Source organism: Pteropus vampyrus, unplaced genomic scaffold (assembly GCF_000151845.1).
Source record: "Pteropus vampyrus isolate Shadow unplaced genomic scaffold, Pvam_2.0 Scaffold52, whole genome shotgun sequence".
Taxonomy (NCBI): domain Eukaryota; kingdom Metazoa; phylum Chordata; class Mammalia; order Chiroptera; family Pteropodidae; genus Pteropus; species Pteropus vampyrus.
In genome coordinates, this window is record NW_011888833.1 from 32,080 (window position 1) to 47,474 (window position 15,395).

General features: G+C 53.4%; 1 protein-coding gene across 3 annotated transcripts in view; it reads right to left on the reverse strand.

Moving 5' to 3' along the window:
• Nucleotides 1–15,395, reverse strand: part of LOC105292123 (beta-1,3-glucosyltransferase-like) — a 61,051-nt gene that overhangs the window by 25,270 nt on the left and 20,386 nt on the right. For all 3 annotated transcript variants that reach the window (XM_023530674.1, XM_023530675.1, XM_023530676.1), the window contains 3 exons: nt 12,659–12,708; nt 8,338–8,377; nt 3,145–3,254 (listed from right to left, as the gene is read on the reverse strand). In XM_023530674.1, coding sequence (XP_023386442.1) covers nt 3,145–3,254; nt 8,338–8,377; nt 12,659–12,708 — 200 coding nt within the window. The remainder of the gene's footprint in view (nt 1–3,144; nt 3,255–8,337; nt 8,378–12,658; nt 12,709–15,395) is intronic.

Sequence of the window (15,395 nt, forward strand, 5' to 3'; positions counted from 1 at the left end):
GTCCCCACTGTCCCCATCTGAGCGGGCGTGGACAGGTATGGGAGGCCCCGGGATGGAAGGGCGTCCTGTCCGCGGTGGGTCCCGCCGGGCGCCCTGAGCTGCCCGGATGGGCTCCCGCCACCGCGGCCCTGACCTGGGAGAGTGCGCTGGAAACTCGTTATCTCACTTTTCTCATTCGTCCGTCTCCGATGGATGTCGAGCTCACGTTTCCTTCCGTGTTTAACAGCAGAAGGGTTCAGGGTCTTTATTTGGAAGCTGGGGGATGTTTCTGTCACCCGGAATAGGCCGTGGGACTTGATTAACTCCTGTTGCTATCAATTAGCCTCGGGCGGTGCTGCTTTCGATAATGTCATTTCCCTTAAAGTCGGTTTCCAAGAACCACCGACAGTGTTGAGTCCGCAGAGCCAGCTTCCGTCCTCGGACAGAACTGCAGAATCGGACAGACTGCGATGGCATTAAAGAGAGGTGTCCTTACTGCGTCAGTCCGTATCCCACTCATTATACACAGGAATTAAATGCGGGGGTCGGGGAGAGGGGTTTGCTTAATGATATTAATTAAGTCTTTAAATGCAAAACCAATATTGCCACCTAGTGGCAACCTGAGTCACCTACAAGACAGCCCGCTGAATGTCCAGGACGATAAAAACCAAGTGTAAGACAAGGAAACTAAACAGCACGGGACGGGGCCCAAGGAAAGGTAAACACTTCAGACTGCACAGCTGTCCCCGAAGTTTTAAAAGCTGAGAAAATGCGACAATGGCAATGTGTTTGGCTCACGCTAGGTGCCCGGAGGCCTTGGGAGGGGCACAGAGCAGGGGTCCCCAACTGCTGGGCCATGGCCCGCGCCCTCCCTGCTCTGTTAAGAACCAGGCTGCACGGCAGGAGGGGAGCGGCAGGAGAGAGAGCCAAGCTCCATCTGCGTCTGCGGCCGCTCCCCAGCGCCAGCATCACCGCCTCAGCTCCGCTCCAGCTCCTCAGGCCTCAGATTCTCACGGGAGCACCGGTCCCTGGTGCCAAGAAGGTTGGGGACTGCAGGATTAAAGGAGAAAGGGCACGCAGGGGTGCCCACGTGGGACACGCCATGAGCACCGAGGTACACGCAAGACCAGGAGAGGGGTGTCAGAATAATACTGATGACAACATGCAGCCAGTCACATGCTCCAGGCTCGTGGGCGGATGGACCTGGCAGACACTGTGCTCAGTGAAAACAGCCAGTCACGCAAAGACGAGTGCTGTGTGACCCCACTTACGTGAGGTCCCGGGAGCAGTCTGCCGCAGAGACAGCAGACTGGGGGTTTCCAGGGCTGGGGGTGGGGGGACAATGGGGACAGTTTCAGTGGGGAAGATGGGAAAGTTCTGGAAACGGGTCGCATGGCGTAGATGTACTTTGCACTGCAAGTCTGTGACAGAAAAATGGTCCGGATGGCAAATTCCACATTGTACGTTTTCTACCACAATTAGAAATAACGACCACGGTGCACTGGCAGCAGCCTGGGTGGGGACCCTCCCGAGGCAAGGGCCCGGGCTGGAGCTGCACACACAGGCTGGCCACATGGAAGTGGGGCCCAGAAGCAGGGACTAAGTTCATGAGCCTGCCTGCCTCCGGCCGCGAGACACATGGTTACACTCCGGCCAGCACACGTCCTCCACTGCTGCACCCGGTGACGAGCTCCACGTACAGGGGGGCCTGTGACCCCCCCAGTTTTAAAGCACCCAGTGGTCCCCAGCTCAGTCCTCCGCAAGAAGGGAGGACCCTGCCCCCAGCAGCACCTCCCAAGCTCGGTGTCCCCTCAGTGGACGAAAAGGAGGCCCACGTTGTAATGTGCGTTGCTCCCCACCGAAAGGGCCCCCCGGCCTCCTCCCCACTGTGAGCCGAGTCCTAGGAGCATGATCCGGCCCCCAGGTCCTCGGAAGCCACTCCTCCCGAGAGACAGCGGGAAAGGCAGGCAGAAAGCCAGCCCCCGTGTGCATGAACAGTCACGGAGGGATGACTCATCACGGAGCATGGGGCCACCCGTCCCCCGGCCTCACTGGCCATGGCCGTCAGTACGGGCGTGCAGGGGAGACTCTGACCTGAGACATGCTCTGCTTCTGTGGGACAGAGGGGACCTCCGGGAGCATGGGCACACGCGGCACGCAGGGACACACGTAAGTCACACGCGACTGACCTGATGGCCGCCAATCACAGTCTGGGGTGACGGCCGGGCCCAGCGAGCCACATTCCATCGGTGCCGGGCGGCCGCCCATGGCAGCCGCCAGTGCCCGCGAGGCGGAGGGAGGCCTGGCCCGTCGCGTGGCAGCTCGTCGGCCACAGATGGAGTCGGAACTGGTTTACAGACCAGAACCTCTCAGAGCTGGGAGTAGCCGTTAAGGCGGCTACTTCTTCCACTGAATGTCCAACCCCGGCCGCCACCGACAGGAAGACAGCAGTGTGTCACACACACACGCGCCTGTCACCGTTCTCGCTGACACGACCCGCATCTGTCTTGAGGGCAGTGTAGCAGGCCCGGAGGGGTTATTTTATTTTATTTTATTTTTTTGCTTGGCTCAGGAAGAAGCACCAGTGGACACCTGGAGAAGGCTGAACTTCCTTTGCCCTGAAACCTCCAGCATTAAAGTCAGTTCCTGCCTATTTTAAAACTTTGTTGAAATGTGCCTGTACGTGTCGATCTCTCTCTCCACGATCCGTCTCAGATAACACATTATAAAGCAGATCAAAAGTTCAATTAATGGTACCCAATTAAAAAGCAGGTTAAGAGACTCACAGAGGAAGCATCACACTGAGGTTAATGAACACGTTATTTCGACATGAAAACTGCCTTAGGACACGTTACCGAAATTCCGAACATTAATTATCTCTGCTTTTTTAGGCCCCACTTTTGAAAAGTTATTTCTTCCGCTCCTTTTTAAATCGTATTTTGTGACAAAACCATGACAGTCCTACACGAGTATATAATTCTCTTAAGTTAAAAAGGACACGATAATTTAGAATGCGATGCTTTGTGCATTACGAATTAACCAGTGCGTTTTAAACCATACATAGTCACTATTAAACAAGCAAAACAAGTCAGAAGAGTTGTCTAAACAAAACTGATTCTCTACAGACCAAGTGCTGAACAGACGTCCCAGACCGTCTCGACGTACCTGGGCGAGAGACGCAGACTGCTTTAAGATGCTGTTTTTTAACTGTTCTGCTGTCTTTGCATGAAAGGAATTACTTTGACTCTGGATGACAAAGACGATTTCTTTTAAATCTAGAACCAAAAGAAGAAAAAAATATTCGGGTATTTATATTGTCACGAGAACTGAAACAAACTTGAAAACAAGTTAAAAAAACACAGCGATTAAGGTAAAACTTCAGAAAATAAACTTAGGGAAAAGAGTCGATTTATATGCAATTCTAGCCACAAAGTCTCTCTTTTGAAGCTGATCTCTGAAACCTCCTTCCCAGAAGTCAGCAAGTCAACGGGCTCAGCGTACTAGAAAATCTGAGTAACAAACTGGGAATCGGCTCCCGCATCTGCCAAACAGAACGGCTGTGACGTGGGCAAGTGGGACGATGCCTAGAACACTCACCGCCCAATGGCTGAAAACTTTGTTCGCAAATAGCCTTTTAGCAGCTCACAGAGAATCCCACACTGTGCTGTTACCCGTCCTGGGCTGGGCTGTGTCCCCCCAAACTTCCCACGCTGGGGGTCCTGACCTCCGGGACCTCGAACGCGACCTTCCGTGGACCTGGGTCTGTGCAGAGCTGACTGACACAGTGAAGTCGTGAGTGTGGAAGATGACGCGGAGATGCAGGAGAAAGGCCTCCGAAGACGCCGACCTGACCTCCAGCCTCCGGAGCCGAGACAAAGCTCTGTGGCCTGAGCCACAGTCTCCGTTTCTGTAGCCTCCGAGAATGTTCTGGGTGGCCCTTCGAGGGGACTGCATGTGTCCCAGAGTGCCCAAGAGCGGTGACCGCATGACTCAGTCACTCCGGCCCCACCGCACGAGTCCCCCAGCCAGACCGAGTGTGCTGTCCAGGACAGCTACGACCCCACAGCAGCCGAGCTGCATCAGGGCCCCTGCGTGGCATGCCCACCTGACCAGGAGGGCCGTCAGGGGCCGTCCTGAGTGGAGAAGCACACCCAGCCTCCCCCGGTTCTGAGTTTGTAAGAAAGAAATGTAGAAACAGCCGGGTGTTGGCAGATGTCACACTGATGGCAGCCTCCAGCCGGGTCTACAGCAATGAGTGTGGGGACCGTCCCCCACCATGAGTGTCCCCTTGATCACCTCCACTCTGGGACATTATATTCTATTGTCCATTATCTTCATGTATGCCCTCGCTCAGATAGTCATACAGCAAATAGCTCTACCGCGAGCCATCGAGCTCCTAAAAATCATCCAAAATGCTCTTTGGTTAAAACGCAGTAAAAAACATTTAAGAGGAAACACTGAACAACCTGCTAGATGCGACCTCGCTCATGTGCGGTCGGAGTTTATATGAATGTGAAGATTCCACAGAGCTAGCTCGACAAATCGGACCCCCGGGCAAGGCTTAAACTTCAACTAAAGTGACGTCTCCCACCCAGCGCCTCTAGAACACTGACTCAAACTGATGGATGAGAAGAGTTTTAAAGACTCACTGGAACGAATAACTTCTGCAACATTAGTGAAGTTAGGGACACACTAAATGACCCAGAAATTCTGCTGCTTTTAACCATCCTTGAGAAACTCTCCCACGTGCGTAAAGGAGTCTGTAACGAGTGTGCTCCCAGCAGCATGGTAGACAAGGAAACATTGGAAAACACCCCGAATACCCACTGATGACATACACAAGTCAGAATACGATTCAACCCCCAAAATTAACCAGCTCCCAGATAAACACTGTCGATGAATCAATCGTGTGGACAGAAAGCTGGAAAAAAGCAAGCTGCCAAGGAATAATTACAAAAATCAATGGTCTACACAGACAAACACACATGTACATAAAGTGGATATACGCTACATACGTGTGCATCTATACGTGTGCGTGTACACGTGTGAAAGAGTAAGGTTGCACAAGGCTGATGAACACCGAATCCGGATGCCGGTCCCAAGGCACCAGCTGCATCGGTCACGTTTTATTTCTTAAGCGAAGCACCAGATCCACGCATGTTCATTATATGCCCCTTCACAGCTTTTTGTATGTTCAAAATAATTCATCGTGAATTTTTAAAAGAGCAGCAGACCCATCCGTCAAAGGCTGACGCCACGCTGACCGCGTCATGACTCCTGCCGCTTCCGCAGGCCAGCGGGGCTCGCCCGACGCGGGGAAGAGGCTTCGCAAGAAAAAGGGCAAATTCTCCCCCTTTTCGTGACCCAAGTCACGTGCCGTGAGTTGCACGTGTCTCTCCCACGACGAAGAAATCGTCCGTCCTTCCCTCGTGCCTCGGTCACACGCGCCGCGTGCGCTTGCTCAGCAGACACCACGTGCAGGCCGCTGGGGCGCCACGGCGACCGAGCACAGTCCCCACGCGTCAGCGCCCGAGTCCAGTGCGCGGCTGGTGGGACCGTGAGACGCGGCGGCGGCTGTGGAGAGCAGTCTGGAGGTCCTCGGAGCCTTGAAACAGACCGACCACACGAGCCAGCGTTTCCACTTCGAGAAAATCCAAAACACTATTCATCAAAAGGACATCTGCACCCCCGTGTTCGCTGCAGCATTATTCACAGTAGCCGGGACGGAAGCAACCCGGGTGTCCACCGAGAGACGAATGGATGAAGGAGAGGCGCCACGTCTATGCGGCGGAAAATCACTCATCGATAAAAAAGGGTGAAATCTCGCCGCCAGTGACGGCCTGGATGAACGTGGGTGGACCCAGAGGACGTTATGCTGAGTGGAATAAGTCAGCAAGAGACAAATACTGTGCGGATTCACTTACATGGGGAATCATAAAACAAAAAAAAAAAATGAACAAACCAAACCAAACCAAACCAGACTCACGGAAACAGAGACCGTGATGGCGGCCACGGGGGAGCGGGGTGGGGGGCTGGGTGAAAACGGAGATCGGCAGCTGCAGAACAGTCAGGGGGACGTGAGGTGCAGCACAGGGACCACGTCAGTAACACCGTGGCGAGTCTGCACGGTGACAGATGGGGACCACGCTGCCGGGTGCATACGTGTCGAATCGTGACACTGTACACCTGAAACGGATATAGCACTGTGTGCCAACTACGCTCCAGTAAAATTAAAACTTCAAAAAACAAAAAGGAGAAGACGGGCCGGCCTCACGCAAAGGGGGAAGCGCAAAGCCTGGGGCCGAGCGACAGGTCACCTCGCTGCGGTCAGCCCCAGCCCCTCCCAAAGAGAGCCGGGCGAGCAGGGCGCGGAGCCAGACACAGCTGTCTGCTTCTGTCCCTGCCGCGTTGGCTCCAGGAGGAGCGTCCTGACCCACACCCCACGCCCGCCCCGCCGGGGTCGGACAGCCAGGGCCACGGCTCCCGCTGCCCGGCCACGGGGCCAGCAGGACGAGTGAGACGCTGTGGCCTTCGCTGCCTCCTCACTGGCTGCTCGTCTCCAAACTCAGTGCAATCTGCTTTCAGCAAACACTGCCACAACTCAAGACAGGCTGTCGCTGCTTCTCCAGGGATGTGCAACAAAGGGGTCCTGCACCGAGCGCCTGACGATGACGATGAGTGCGACGGGGGAGATAAGCCGGTCGGGGGCACCGGGGGGATGGACGGTTCTGAGGCCGGTGGTGAGCTGCAGGGGGCGAGGGTCAAGCCCCCAGGGCCAGAGCGAGGGCCAGAGCGGGTCCTGCGGGGGAAATGGTTCTCCCGCGAAGGTACAGGAAGCGAGAGGCCCTGTGTCCCGCGGTGCCGAGCACCCGGCACGTGCCAAACACGCTCCTCGGCGCCGGTCCCCCGGTCCTCACCACCCTGCAGCGTGGGTTCCAACAGGCTGGCGTCTTCCTGGTGAAAGTCGACGTGGCAGTCTCCGGATGAGAGCTGAGTAACAAGCGCCCTTGATTCAGGACCGAGGGATAAACATTCACACAGGCACACACGCACAAAGAGCCACTGCAGCCACGAGTCACTTGTGAGGATGATGTCACTAGCGAGTCTGCGGACTGGGCAGCGAGCCAGACAAGAAGGCACGGCTACCTGTCCTGAGGGGCTGTCACCTGCTGCCGGGCCCGGAGCCCTGAGACACAGTCTGGGCACGCTGACCGCACCGGGCAGCTGCTTCGGCAGCCCCTGGTCCTGCGGACAACACAAGATAGTGGCCAAAAAGCCCCCACAGACTTTTTCAGATGACCGGACACCGAGATAAGTGTCCCAGGATAGCCACTGGCAACTGCCAGATGCAGATTCCTGGTCCAGGCGAGCCTCCCGCCCTCTCAAGGTCACGACCCGACAACGGTCATTAGTCAGTTCAATAAGCCCTTCCCACGAGGAGACCCACCCGCTCCGCAGAAGAAACGTGCAGATAAGCTCCACGCCAGGGTCAGTGGCCGAGATCTGCGTGTGGGGGCCACACAGAGGCGCTCACGGTGAGGAGAAAGGCAGCAAGGCCACGTGTCTCCTCAAACGAGGCCGCTCAGAGCCGGCAGGCCCCCGCACCCCACTGTGAGCCGGGCCCCAGACGCCACCCAGCAGAGGGCCCCCACTGCACAGGGCCCCACCGCACAGGGACCCAGCACACAGGGGTTGTCCTGCCTGGCTGGTCCTCAGACCCAGTGCCCAGGACAGGGATGCCTATGCAGGAAGATGGGCCTTTTCCCTCTGCCCAGGGACACCTCCTGGGGAGAGGCCACGCCCCCCCACATACACACAGACGTGCGGCCTTCCCCTCCCCGTCCACACGCTGGGCGCGTTCCCCACGGAACACAAGAGGGACTGACTCTCGGTCACAGCCCTGAAGGCACAGCACGGGCCGAGCCGTCCCCTCCACACCTGGGGTGAGAAGTGCCACGGGCATGTGGGCGGGCCACCTGGGGGCCTGCAAGGGCTCCGGGCAGAGGAAGGCGAAGCGAAGGCCACAGCATGTCCACTGCTCCCACCAGTATGGCCCGTCAGAGAGACGGCGTCGCACCCATCTCTGCCATCCCCAGAGGGCCCGCCTGGCACGTCACCCGCCCTCTGGGAAACTCAGTGAAGGATGGCGCCGGGGGACTAAATCCAGCACGCGAGACAGGTGTCCTGTGTCCCCACGGAGGTGAACGCCGGCCTGGGCCAGAGGCAGCGTATTTGGACAACAATAGCATTTACGCCACAAATAAAATCGGAAAAAAAAAAAAAATACACTTCACTGAAACATAATTTACGAGAAATACACCTGGGTACATACTGTTAAAAAAAAAAATCATTACTTACCTATGTCATGTCTCCTTGATATGTCACTTTTCTCCAAATTCTGTATTTTAAATAAAAGAGAAAAAAGATCAATCTCATCACATAACAAAGCATTATGTACGGAACACATTAACATTTTGGGGGCAAGAAATTGAAAATGAGCTCTTGGAAATGTGTGCCTAAAAACACAGACCAAAATTAAGGCAGAAAAGCAGCCGTGATATATGTCTGCATCACGACGGACGCCTCCCGTGGGGCTGTCCCTTACGTGACCTCAGGAAGTCACCTAACTGAGCTGAGGCTCTTTCCTCCCACGTAACACGGAGCTAACACGCAACTGGCTCTACGTTCTTGGGAGGTTAATTTAAAAGCCTTGTGTGAACCTAAAACTAAAAACATGAGAGGCAACAGCATTTATTTGAGATCAGTGAGAACAGCTGTTCAGGAAGCACTGACTCAGGCAGAAGCCCAGCGTTTGGATGAGGTGATGGTGTTTGTGAGCAGAGGGTGGGGACAGTGACATCCATAGAAGAAAGGCCCTGCTATCAGTGCAGGTCACGTAACCTGGTGATGCTCATTCTAAAGGTTCTTACTTTCCATCCAGTGGCCATCGGTCCGGTAGCCACAGATCTGCTTTCTCGTTATCTCTGCAAACAGTTCTTTGGGAAACAAGGGGGCTCAGCCCGTCCAAACGTGACTTTGCTGCGTTCAGGCCCAGGGGCGTGGGGCCTAAGACACGCAGGGCAGGGCAGGCCTCTGCTCTAAAGCGGCCCCGTGTCTGCTATGCTCCCCACTTGTAAACTCCAAGGGTGACACCCCCGTGAAGACGAGCCCTACCAAGTATCGTCTTTGTCATCTTTCGGGTGTCACAACTGCCACCACGATGTTCCCTCCCGCCTGAGAAGCTGCACTGGGCCCTGTGGGGGTCGGCCCGGGGTGCGAGAGAGTCTGCGAGCTGCGAAGAGGCGTCTCGGGCAGCAGAGCTCCCGACCCGAAAGCCTGGACGTGGGCCCCGATCCCGGGCCGTTCCGGGAGGAGCTGAGAAAGAGTCGTCGTCAAAGGGCCAGGTGTCCGCAGCCAAACCCGCCATCTCATTGTCCTCGCCGGCGGACATAGAAGGAATTTTCTCTTAACCGCCCTCCTCCGCTTCCAACCGCCATAGGCTATCATTATGACAACGGGACAGCAGCAAATAACAGCCTTCCAGGCTCTTGACAGGCTGCAGCGAGAAGGGCGCCGGTGACCTTTTTCTGACAAATTGGAACAGGTGAAAAGCCGAGACACAGCCACACAGAGAGGCAGCTTCTCAGGATGCCAGAGGGACTGTGACCACAGACGGAGGGGACAGAGTGACAACACACAGGAGAGTGTCCACCGTTGGCAGCCTTTTCCGAAATCACCTTTGTCTCGAGAACAGAAACACCACTCAGTCGAGAAGAACCCCGCAGTTATGTGCTCATTTGTCGCACCCCAGAGTCAGGCGACACTCCGCGTCCTCCTGATAAAACAGGTATTTTCTAGAAGAGCCCCCACCCCCCGCAAAAAAAAAAAAAACTAGCGGAAAGCTCAACACCCGTTGGCAAAGAGAGAGCAGATAGTATGGCTACCAGACGGAAAATGTTAAACTTCCTTTAGGAATGAGCGTCACCTTGTTAAACTTCCTTTAGGAATGAGCGTCACCTCATCTGCACCAATAGCAACGCCTTCCTCCTACGGATGTCACTGTCCCCCTTCCCCTCCTCACGACCCCTTGCCTTCACCCCCTAATCGGAACACTGTTTGGGCTTCTGCCGGAATCAGTGTGTCCCAAATAGCTATTCTTATAGACCTCAGATAAACACTTGCTGCCTCTTACTTGGCCTTTTATTTTTAGGTTAAAGTCTCAATAAGCCAGTCACAAATGGACAAATACGGTACAGCACCCAGAATGGGCAGAAAGCAGAAAAGAGGGTGCCAGGGGCTGGGGGACGAGGTGGGCCGTTATTTTGCAGGCACCGAGTTCCAGTTCTGCAAGATGACAGTTCCGTGGACGGACGGCACTGACGGTTGCGTGACGATGTGTGTGTCCTTGACACCACTCAACTGCACTCTCAAAAATGGTTAAGATGGTAAATGCTGACTTACGTGTGTTTTACCACAATTTAAAAAAAAAAAAAAAAGCCCTGAAGATGATCCGATCCAACACTCCCCTTTCACAACCGAGACGGCAGAGGCTCGGGAAAGGCGAAGCGTTTGCCTTTGGCTACACAGTCTCTGGAGCCACAGGACGACGGCTGACACTGAGCTCTCCCTCCCGACATTCCTTTCTCACACACCCCCCCCCCCCCCGAAACGCACATCCCGCTGTCCTCCAGCAGTGCTCAGAAGACGCGCCTCATTAGATGGGAACGTATTTCGAGGAAGCTAAAAAAACACCCACACCCACAGTCGCCTTCATCAGCTGAAAGGCAGAAAGTCCCCTGAACTCGGCGTGCCCAGGCCTAGGAGCTTAAATGAGCTGGCACGCCCCGGGTCTCTGTGACACCAAAGAAACGCAACCGGAATTACGCCTTTCTCTTGGTCACCAAGCACCACCACACCGCCTGGCCGTTTCCATAAGGCACACGCACACATGCACACATACACACGTGTGCACACATATGTACACATACACGTGTACATGCATTCTCACGCATACACACATGCACGCATGTATGAACACACACACAATCTGCAAACAGCCCTGTCATCTCCTCTCGCCCAGGCAGCCATGGCACGAGGGGTTCGGGAAGCTCCAGAGCAGAATCCGGGAGAGCACAGGGACCGGCGGCCCAAAGGGAAGCCCAGGCTGGAGGCCAGGCCCCGGCAGGACAACAGGGCACTGGCAACACTCAGGACGTGATGTGAGGCCACCTGACACCAGCCAGTACTTGGGGGGGCCCCCAGCCCTGCCCGGGCGTGTGACCAATCCAGCAGCAAGGCAAGGGGGACGCAGGTGGCTGCTTCTGAGCAGCGATGGCAGGGCAGGTCCCGATCAAGGCCGAGTGACAAACCAGTGATGACCCCAAAGCCGCCTGGTGACTGTTCAGAGCTGTGACTCCTGTCCCCGGGCCACCCACATGCTAGATGACCTCGGACAGAGCCTCTCTTCCGTCTCCCCATCCTGGGCATGGTCTGCAGGACACATGTGTCACCGCCTCGTCCCACGGCATGAACGGCTTTCTAGCTCTGTGGCCAACACACAGATGGGATTGGGGACATTTGTCAAGGGCTTTCTTACCTTTGCATGAAAAATGACACAAAGATATAGTCTCATTTTCTCTATTTATACTTATGAATGTACTTAAAGCAAAGGAAACAGGTATCTCCTCATCTGAAAAGATTAAAGCCTACATTTGAAAGAATGTGCTATAATTTCTAATTCATTATACAAAATTGTAGTTTCCCACTAAAAACTCTTGGGTAGCACTTTAAATTCATCATAAATAAGCCTCATTATTGGCACATGCACACGCACACACAAACACGTACACACACACATAAACATGTACACACACACGCACACATAAACATGTGCATGCACACATAAACACACACACGAACACGCACACACATGCACGTTATGATGCGCTCGGCTGTGTAACACGAAATTGCTGTGTGAGGAATTCAAAGATTCAGAAAATCTGTATTCTGACTTCACCTTTTAATAGTCACGTGACCTCAGTCGAACCCCTGAGCTTCTCTGAGGGGCAATTTTCTCAGCTTTACATAGGAAGCTCTGCTTTGCTGGGCAGTAACAGACCAGAGAAAATCGAACTCAATGAGATGTCCAAAAATGCTTAATGAACCACGGAAGATCTTAAAACCATAAGAAATTATTATTTCCCCTGTGTAGGAATCCCATAGTGCAGTTAGCACAGATGATACTCTACCGACAAAAGAAACAGTCTCGTAAAAAATGCTTTTGCACTAATTATGGGGTAAAAAAATAAATGGAATCAGTTGAACCCTAATTGATACGACAAAAACAACTCCGATTTTAAAATGTTTCTCCTTCTTATAGACTAAGCTGAGCTGGTGCAAAGCCCACACGGTAAAATTTAGATGAGTCTGGAAAGCGACCAGAACCAAGTGAGTCTGCTTTAACTATTGAGGGATTTTTTTTTTTTTCTTTTTAAAGCCAGCCCATCTGTAGGTTGCTGCTAGGGATTCAAAAATCTATGTTGACCAACATGTCATGAATTCATTTAAAAAAGAAAAGAAACTTGAGAACTATTGCAAGATGAGATTATTACACCTCTCGTTAAAGACAACGCAAACGAATCTCTCACGGAAAAACAGATTTGAGCGTCAGAATCGGTACCTTAGACTGTGTGGCCTCTTTCTTTACCTCTTCGGAAGCCAAAGCAAAAGCTGGAGGGAGGAAAAAGAAACATTTTTATATTAAAATTAGCCATTAAGATTCATTCTCACATTGAACACTTTTGCTAAAATGAGAAAAAAAAATACTTTAACGAGACACAGCTTAGTTCTAAAAGCAGCTGCATTGTCCTGAGTCGCTGGACCTAAAATTATGTATCAAGATGAAGCCAACAAGCTGGAGGAACACTAACTACATCAAAGATGCGAGAATCTGTGTGCCCGTCGTCCACAGGCATAAATAAACCATAAAACAGATGCACACAGAACACAGCTTCTCAGAAACCTTGATTCTGGTGCGATGTGTCAAATAACAACAACAACAAGAAAACCTTCACAGCCGACAGCTTTTCTGAAAGGAGGGGGTCACTAAGCCACCTTCTAGCCGGAAGAGATGGGGAGCTGGGCGTGCGGTCTCGGCCACCAGCAGCAACCGCAGCGCACCATCCGTGGCTCATTTACACATTACGTTTTGGGGAAGAAAGGTGCCAGGTGTTTTGAAAGAATTTACATTGGCTACAGGTTGGGGTGGTGGAGGGCAGGAAACAGTGAAGGGGGCCAGTCCTGGCACAGGGGCGCAGTCTGTAAGGGACAGGTGGATACTACTTTGATTGGCGGTCATGCCTACGCAGGTGTGCTGGCCCCCGGGGGCCGGCTACTAGGCGCCTGGGGGTTGACGCAAAGTGCCAGCAGCTTTCGGCAGTGTCAGAGGTCTGTGGGAGCTGGCCCCGGGCGGTTACAACCGGTTAACCACCCCTGTCTCTTTCTCTCACTCTCCTGCCGTTCCAATTGAATTTAAGACATCTCACATTATTCTTCTTGTCACTTCTTAAGCAAAGGAGAATTGCTGAGAATCCAAGGGAAGAAGTACAAATCCTCGCTCTCGCCAGCCCTGCCAGAGCCCGGCCGCGACACAGCGAAATCTGGAGCAAGCTTCCGGTCTCAGGGGCCGTGGCTTACGCGTGTGGTGTAGACATCGCTACCGGCGTGCGGGGTCCGGCAGCAGAGGCTACTGAGGCCAGGAGGCCAGGAGAGCGAGGGGAGTTAAAATCACTCTCCATTTAGAAAGATTTCGTGTTTTGAGTCGGTGCCCAGAGAGAGAGACAGACAGACAGACAGACAGACAGAGACAGAGCGAGCGAGATCTCCCTTGAGATACATTTAGGCTCTACGTTAAAAAATAATAATGATGATAAAACAGGAACGCTTTGAAAATATAAAGCAAAAGGATAAAGCAAACAGGAAGTTGAACCGGACAATAAAAATTAACTTTAAACATTTCTCAAGAGCAGCTCAGAGTTTGCTTTCCTCCGCTAGCATTTCCAGGACAAACAGGCAATGCCACAGAGCAAAAACGCATGCAGGGGAGCTAGGCAGCTCCACAGGGCAGTCACGGAGCACGGGGCGTGAGGGTGGCGGCCCCAGGGGACAGGCCGGCCCACCCCGAAGCCGCGAGGACCTCCGCACTGGGATGCCATTGCCCCCCGCCCCCGCCCCATGCCCACTCCAGTTCCCTCCCCACTAACACCTGCTCAAGGAAAACCATCGAGAGCATGTTCACACCCAGAAGCCGGTGCCTTCTAGGATGACATTTCAAAAGGCAGAATGAAAATGAAATATAAGCCGAATGGACCCTCCGTGTGGGTTGGGGGGGTCCAGATGACGGCGGGTTCGACAGGCAGCGGCCACCTCCTGAGACGACCCGCAGGAAGAGCAAATCCCGGCCCCACCCTCCTGACCGCCACGCCCCCCACCCCTGGCTTTTCCAGAGCACGCACGACGGCTGACGTGATGCATGTCCGTTTATTGCTTGTCTTATGCAGTAGTTTATCACAAGCTCCAGAAGGTAAGAATGTGGTTTTACTTATCGTTTGTCCCTGAAACTGGCACATGGCCAGCACACAGAAGGAGGTCAACAAACGTCTACCAGGTGAGTGAGAGTGAGTGAATGAATGAATGAATGAATGAACGAACTCCACCTTCACTTATTGTCACTAAGATTCTCACTTGCTGCGCGCGCACACACACACACACACACACACACACACACACACACACACACACACCCCCCAAGGCCCAAATCGTTCATTAAGTTCTAAGAAGAAAGGAAGAGATTTATTTAACACTAAACACCACTTCACCATTTCAATTCTGCTTCTGGGTACTTAATTTTTGGATTATTTTATTTTCCTTACCTCCAAACGAGCCGGCACATTTACAACCCTCAAGAAGACATCAAAAACGGATGAATAAAGATCATACGGGGAGGTCACGATACATGAACATCACACAGCTCCACAGAATTCCAGAAAAAAATGCTAACATTCCGACGACTTGCAGAAATAAAAAACTCGTGGCCAGTCTAACTCACAGCTTTGGTGCCAAAACCCACATCCGCCGACCCCATCGACCACCATTGCCCACATGGGAGTCGACGCTCCTGGGCTGGAGCCTACTTACTCTCCCGTTAAGAAAGATCACGTTCCCTACTTAACATGTCCAGTGACCCGTCAGCTAGCCACCAGCGTGTGGTCTCGTGTCACGTTTCTGCAAGGCCAGGTGGCTAACTGAAACAAGCATGTGTCAACACAGAAGTCCCCGGCCCTTTGGGATGCAGACTCTCTCTGCTGAAGGAAACGTGTCTTCATTTGGTGTCGGCTCTGAAAATGACTAATGCGTCG